Source organism: Babylonia areolata, chromosome 21 (genome assembly GCF_041734735.1).
Source record: "Babylonia areolata isolate BAREFJ2019XMU chromosome 21, ASM4173473v1, whole genome shotgun sequence".
Taxonomy (NCBI): domain Eukaryota; kingdom Metazoa; phylum Mollusca; class Gastropoda; order Neogastropoda; family Buccinidae; genus Babylonia; species Babylonia areolata.
The window spans coordinates 56,470,036-56,477,895 of NC_134896.1; the positions used below are offsets into that span (position 1 = coordinate 56,470,036).

The following is a 7,860-nucleotide window of genomic DNA, read 5'->3' on the forward strand; positions in this document are numbered from 1 at the left end:
TTCTTCCGTCTTTTCTGCCATCATCGCCGGCGAGAGGTGCCTGTGTGTGCTCAGTCCCCTGAAGTATCAGACCCTCTTACGAACGAAAACAATGGCCATCATCATCATCGCCACCTTCGTTCTGGTCATCGGCCAGCAGTTCATCGTGGCGTTCCGCTTTCGTATCGGCTGCATTTACGATCCTGAAACTGGAATGGTTTCCAACACGGTGGTTGTCGGTGACTTCTACAAGAAGCATAAGGAGTTTGTCGACAATGTTGACAGCATTGTGAGTGGCGTGGGCCTCCCGGGTGTCGTGATGATCGTGGTGATTACGGCGACCATTGTCACCGCGTGGAAGCTTCGTCAGATTGCTACGTGGCGTTCCGAAACCACTTCGTCAAGCATATCTGCCCGAGAGGTGGCCCTGACCAAGATGCTTGTCGGGAGTTCCATCCTGTTCATCGTGTGCTCCTTCCCCTTCGCTCTGGCCCGCTTCAGCTGGCTTCTGTTTCCCGAAATGAACACGGGGAGACGGAATCAGAATTTTTACCTGACTTCCTTTTGGGTCAATAAATCACTGACGTACATCAACTCAAGCTTCAACATTTTCATTTATTACGCCATGGGGTCTCGCTATAGAGAAACGCTCCACGCGCTGTTTTCAAGGAAGGCCATGAAGGGGGATAACTGAGTTACAAACGCTGCACCAGGCCTGATCAGCGTTGTGTTCATGCGTAAGATGGGGTGTAGCATGTATGGATCATTCCGCACGCTTTGACGTCTCCTCAAAACTCAAAGTGAAACTATGCTTGGCAAAAGGTCGAATGTTTAAAACTGGTTTAGACTGTGTTGTTTGCGTCTTTGTTGAAACATGGTTTGGTTCTGTGTGTCTCAGTCAATGTGTCTCTCTGTCTCCCTGTCTCTCTGTTTCTGTGTGTCTGTCACACACACAGACACACACATACATACATAAACGACACACACACACACACACACACACAGCGCACACACACACACACACATGCGCACACACACACACTACCCCCCCCCCCTCCACACCCTCATCACCCCTTCTACTGATATGTTGGATTTCGCACTGTGTAAAGACAAAACAGCCACTCCTGGAACAGCGGTCTTTGTCATTAACCTGGTATCACAAAGCTGCTTGGACTGGATCGGCTGCAGTCCATTGCCAGTCTCCGTCGTCTGTCATCTTTTGATTTGATTTGATTTGATTTGATATGGATAATTATACAGTGCCTGGCGGGCGTAATAGCCGAGTGGTTAAAGCGTTGGACTTTCAATCTGAGGGTCCCGCGTTCGAATCTCGGAAACGGCGCCTGGTGGGTAAAGGGTGGAGGTTTTTCTCCGATCTCCCAGATCAACCTATGTGCAGACCTGCTTGTGCCTGAGCCCCCTTCGCATGCATACGCAAGCAGAAGATCAAATACGCACGTTAAAGATCCTGCTATCCATGTCAGTGTTCGGTGGGTTATGGAAACAAGAACACACTCAGCATTCACACCACCGAAAACGGAGTATGGCTGCCTACTAAGAGAATCCGGACAACAGAAAGCTGACAGCGCACGTGATGATGACAGACCACGGGGCTTCAGATCGCAGCAGACTGCTCTGTGGCAGTGAGTCCTGGACCCTCCGCACAGGACAGGTCCGGTGTCCCCACGCCTTCCACTTCCGCATTCCAAGATGCATTTGTTTCAGTTTCACTTTCAGTGTCCCACCAAAAAAACCGAAAGTGCCTTCTGACAAATCCATATACGCTACACCACATCTGCAAAAGCAGATAGCTGAGACGAAGGGGGCTCAGGCACTAGCAGCTCTGCAAAGGTTGTGGGCAGCACTTCTGTTTATATCCCAGGAGTGTCATGCCATACGTTTTTCCCAATGACGGCGCTGAGTTCGTTTGTGTTTAACGTCGTTATTGAGAAATAAATCATATGGCGCTGGGTTCGCTTCAAAGCGGTCCCGTGGTTTGCCTGATTCTTTGCCAAGGGCCTGGAGTTGAGAGCTGTGGACCTTGTCCCTCAAATAGTCCCATCTCTGCTGAGCACCTCCCTTCTGGGGACCTGCCAGGGCAGCGTTTCCCAGGGGCTTTGTGAGCTCCTTCGTTCACCGGAATGGATGTTGTTGAGTCAGTTTCAGTAGCTCAAGGAGGCGTCACTGCGTTCGGGCAAATCCATATACGCTACACCACATCTGCCAAGCAGATGCCTGACCAGCAGCGTAACCCAACGCGCTTAGTCAGGCCTTGAGAAAAAAAAGGGGTTAGTCATGTGCTGTTTACCTCGTATTTTGGAACAATGCACCTTCTTCTGTTTCTGTTTTTTTTTTGCTGCCCCGTCATCTGCACCGTTTCAGTGGCATCACTCCCACTCCACTCATACACGGCTACACCGGTGTTCGTCTGTCGCTGTCCCAGTGCCGGCAATCCACAGGGAAGCAGCGATGTTAGGTCGACAGGAGGCCACACACCAGAGGAGACCCTGCACTGATGCTGAGTCACTTCAGGGGTGTGCCTGTTCTGATTTAACAGACACCACCTACTAAGCCGCCTACTGACGACAATAATGGCTTAGTCGCGGAGCCAGACTGAGTAAGCGTCCCCCCCAGAGTGGAGACCGCCACCACGTCCCTCCAAAAAACAGCTCCCCATGAATCCGCCGGCACTGAAGACCTTGACAGGACTCAACCCAAGCGCAGAAGTGGAGGGGTATCGAAACTGAGGTTACCATGAGACCAGGGCATGAAAGGCCACATAATTAGATTTTTCATATTGATAATGAGGAAGGAGGAGGATGACGATGATGATGATGATGACGATGCTGCTATGGAGGTCCATTTAAGTTTGGGACTGCGTCACAGGGCTGTACTCTACGCTGTCTGTCATAATGGTATCCAGGCCTGAGAGATACAGACACTTGCAGTGTTGGTCAGGAAATTAGAGCAACACACCCAAAGAAGCATCCGTGAAGTAGATGATACTCGACTGTGTGGTCCCAGTCTCCCCATTTAAGCCCATAGCACGCTGTGTGGTCCCAGTCTCCCCATTTAAGTCCACAGCACGCTGTGTGGTCCCAGTCTCCCCATTTAAGCCCATAACACGCTCAACTCTGGGTAGGCGGGGTCGCGAGGCGAAAGACCCACCTCCGTTGGGATTCAAACCCGCGTCCTCCCAGCCGTCAGTCCGCGACGCTAACCACTTCGCCACGTCGGCACTCTGAAAAGAGCGAGCCACAGGCACGTTCCTCAGGTGACAGCTGGGTCTCGTGAGATCCAGATCCAGCTGAGGCCAGTGTGGAACGGGGCTGTCTCCAGGACACTGTACGCTGAGCCTCGGTCTGAAAAAAAAAGTGTTAGTAATATACAGTTCGTGAAGCGTACAAAGATCCAGCAGGCACTGCATTGTCCGTTTCATTTCTGCTGCCAGTTTCATGGCGTCCTTGGCAACTGGGCTTGGAATCATGGTCAGCACTCTCGGCTTGAAACCGCCTTGAAGCAACAGCTGTTAGTGTTTTAGGATACCCCGCCTGCCTTGAAACAACAGCTGTTAGTTTTTAGGATCTCCTACCTTGAAACAACAGCTCTTAGTGTTTTAGGATCTCCTGCCTTGAAACAACAGCTGTTAGTGGTTTAGGATCTCCTGCCTTGAAACAACAGCTGTTAGTGGTTTAGGATCTCCTGCCTTGAAACAACAGCTGTTAGTGGTTTAGGATCTCCTGCCTTGAAACAACAGCTGTTAGTGGTTTAGGATCTCCTGTCTTGAAACAACAGCTGTTAGGTTTTTAGCAATCTCCTGAGTACCACGGAGAGCTGGTCCTAAGAGAACCTCTCGTGGAGACTGGAGGGGTGGAGCACAGACACTGACGAGGTCATTAACTGGTCCATCAAATGTGTGGTAGGAGGAAGGTGGTAGAATAAATAAGATACACATCTGCCAATACAGAGTCCGCGAGGGTGTGAGTTCCATTCCCACTCTCTTCCTTTCAACCCATGGCAAAGAAAGTGTTGTCCTCCGGCAAAATTCTGTAGACGAAATCCATTCTGATCAGTACACAAATATACATACAAGGACTCAAGACCTGACAGGCACGTTGGGTTGTGCTGCTGGTCAGGCATCTGCCTGGAAGATGTGGTGTAGCGTATGATTATGGGTTTCTCCGAACGCGTGATGATCCTCGATGATACGAATCGGGCACATGGAGGCAGAAGTTCTTTTCTTCTTCTTCTTCGTTCGTGGGCTGTGCCTCCCACGTTCACTCGTGTACAAAACATCTGCCATCTTCAGCATCAAGTTCTTTACTACAAAACCTCTACCACCTTCAGCATCAAGTTCTTTACTACAAAGCCTCTACCATCTTCAGCATCAAGTTCTTTACTACAAAGCCTCTACCATCTTCAGCATCCAGTTCTTTACTACAAAGCCTCTACCATCTTCAGCATCCAGTTCTTTACTACAAAACCTCCACCATCTTCAGCATCAAGTTCTTTACTACAAAACCTCCACCATCTTCAGCATCCAGTTCTTTACCACAAAGCCTCTACCATGTTCCTTTTCAGTCTTTAGCAGCCTTGTCACAAGGGCTCTTTGATCCTATTTCACCCTGAAGAACCTTGAGAAGAACGAAATGAACTATGTGGGAAAACGAGATTTCTTGTTCTTTCAAGAGAGAGAGAGAGAGAGAGAGAGAGAGAGAGAGAGAGAGAGAGAGAGAGAGAGAGAGAGCAACAGACCCAGGCCCATAATCTTAGGATTTGTTTCATGCAGAAGGTTATTTAAATACTCAAGTCTTGGTTCTTTTTAAAACTAAAAAAAAGTTCTTCTTCACTGACACTTTGCTTTGCTGTTCCAGCTGTCAAGCTTTGAAATGTTTTTAGACACACATTCATTCACAGTTTTTCACAAATCTGCCCCCTCCAGTGTCTGTGGCTGCCTTCACCTCTACACCCCATCTCGCTCTCTACGATCGGCTTCGGATCCACTGTGCTTGCGTATACCAATATTCAAACACTCCACTGTCGGCGGCCGGTCTTTCTCTGTCTCTGGATCTTGCATTTGGAATGAACTTCCTCTTTCGGTTCGTCAGGTCTCCTCTCTCAGCTCTTTCAAGCTTGGCCGTAAAACTCACCTCTTCACATGATAGCCTCCCTCCCCTGCTTCTTATTTCTTTGTCTTCAGTTTGTAAAGTTTAGAGTTATGTGTGAATGACTGGTGTGAAAGCGCTTTGATTTGCCTTTGCACAAGATTCAGCGCTATATAAATACTTATCGTTATTGTTGTTGTTGTTGCCCACACGGCATGCAGAGGTCTGGGTATGCATGGTATGTCTGCAGTTTTGCTGCTGCTCTTGTTTGAATAGCAGCTGTAATTTTTTTTGCAGACATGCTTTGCAGGATGAGTGTGTGAGGATGATGCAGAAAGGGTGATTCTATATTGTCGGAATTTAGTTTTCTTAGTGTGTGTGTGTGTGTGTGTGTGTGTGTGTGTGTGTGTGTGTGTGCGTGCGTGCGTGCGTGCGCGTGCGTGCGTGCGTGTGTGCGTGTGTGTGTGTGTGTGTGTGTGTGTGTGTGTGTGTGTGTGTGTTCTTTTGTTTTGTTCGTTTTTGTTATGACAGGATTTGGTTATACCACAGACCTCGGATACTACGAAGCAATTACCTGAACGTACGTTGGATCCGAGACCCAGATACAACGATTCTGTAATCATAAATTCTCAAAGAGATCCAAACGAAAAACTCTCAATGTATTTGACGCAAATTGTATCCTGGGTTTATACGCCTGACCATTCAAATTAACACAATCCCTGGAGACAAACATATGGTTTGAAACGTTTGACAAAAAACAAACAAACAAAAAATCACAAACAAACAAATAAACATACAACCTCCCCCCCCACCCCACAAGAACAACCCAAACTAACGAGTGTTGCCTTACAATCTGCAGTTGTTTGGGTTTTTTTAAATATATTTTTTTTATCATTTTTATTATCTTAAATTTATAGTCTTTTTCAATCTGAAAGTTCTACAGATTCAACAACCACCTTCGATCCTATCACCGTGCACTTCACAATGGCTATGCGTCGGTTGTACCTAACTGATTAGGCCCAACACTCGGCTTTATCACACTCGGCTTATATCAAAGATTGACATGTTTACATTTGGGCCAACAGCAAAGTGAGAACTGTATTATCAATGGTTTCTCCAGTCAATGAGAAACCATTTACAGCTTAGTCTTTTGTGAAGGACTATGGCTCTCAAACATAGGAGGCAAAATAGCACACTGCCTCTTAGTGCTGCAGCCTTGTGGGCTAGTTGGCCTTTGGGAACCACCCCAACACCGACTGTCCTAAAACCCTCTTGGCCGAGAGAGGGGATGGTTCCCAAAGGCCAACTAGCCCACAAGGCTGCAGCACTAAGAGCCAGTGCAATTTTGCCTCCTAGTTTGAGAGTCATAGTTCTTCACGACTGGAGAAACCATTGATAATACAGCTCTCACTTTGCTGTTGGCCCAAATGTAAACTTATGTCAATCTGTGATATAAGCCGAGTGTTGACATTGATTACATGATCTTTAACACACGTATTGGATCTTCTGCTTGGTTATACACAAGAAAGGGGGTTCAGGCACGACCAAGCAGGTGTGCATATATGTAGACCTGGGAGATCGGAAAAATCTCCACCCTTTAAACACCAGGCGCCGTTACCGAGATTCGAACCCGGGACGCGGGGTAGAAAAGGGTCCTACACGTAAAAGCCCACTTGCGTACATACCAGCGAACGAAGAAGTAGCAGCCCACGAACAAAGAAGAAGAAGAAGAAGAAGAAGAAGAAGAAGAAGAAGAAGAAGAAGAAGAAGAAGAAGAAGCTGGGACCCTCAGATTGAAAGTCCAACGCTTTAATTAAAGCCCGTCCTCACCAGGCCACTCTGCTGCTGTCTAGGTAGCATGTGATGGTCGTCCCTGATTGTTGTAAGCGCCGTAAATCGCCCAGATGGTGGACAGTCTTCACCACTGAGCGTCCTTTTTGACCAGACCGACAGTCTGCTCATTCCCTGGGACCAGCCGACAATGGGTCGGGATCCTCTGAAGAACCGCCCGTTTGCTTCTCGCCACTTTATGCAGCGCTGACGACTTCTTCTTCTTCCTCTTGCATTCATTCTTTCTTTCTTTCTCTCTACTCATCATCATCATCATCATCATCACCATCTTCTTCTTTTTCTTCTTCAGGGTTCCCAAGCCAAGCTCAGACGGTCAGTCCGGAGTGAATGACGAAGTCTGCAGTCCGCTGGAGCTCTGTCGCCGTTCCCCACAACTTGTCCTGGAGCGCTGCAGCGGGACTGGGCCAGATCTGGCGCCTCAGCTCTTCGTGTAGAGAGCAGTCTTCCAGGACATGGGCTGGAGTTTGAAGAGCGGCGTCACACACTGCAGCGCTGCTGACTAGTCTCCCCCCTCCCCCATCCCCCGCCGCCCCCCCCCCTTCGCCTCCCCCACCCCACCCCCCGAACAAACAGACAAGACAAGATGTGTGGCCTGTAGACTTCTCCACTCATGACCAGACTCTGTGTGAGCGCCAGGAAGAGCTGGAGAAAACGACGCCATCGCCAGAGCTGGACTGGTGGTGGTGGTGGTGCTGTGAAAGCCTTGGGGAACAAGACGACTCGCTTCACACAACGATGAAGTCAAGATGTGGAAATAGAATGCATGTACACGTTGACTCGATTTTCATGTACATGATGATTGTCATCTTTTTGGCCATCATTGTTTACATATTTTTTGCTTTTGCAAGTAGTTGCACTGTGGCTCTCGCACCCCCACTTTTTTCCCTTCAGTATAAATAACTGCTCTTATTATTATTATGATTTG

At 48.3% G+C, this 7,860-nt stretch overlaps 1 protein-coding gene across 1 annotated transcript in view; it reads left to right on the forward strand.

Annotated features, from left to right (window-relative positions):
* Positions 1-673, forward strand: part of LOC143296670 (uncharacterized) — a 1,167-nt gene extending 494 nt beyond the window's left edge. The window contains exon 1 of the mRNA XM_076608701.1: positions 1-673. This exon is cut by the window's left edge and continues 494 nt beyond it. Within this exon, the coding sequence (XP_076464816.1) occupies positions 1-673 (673 nt within the window).
* The last annotated feature ends 7,187 nt before the right edge of the window (positions 674-7,860 follow it).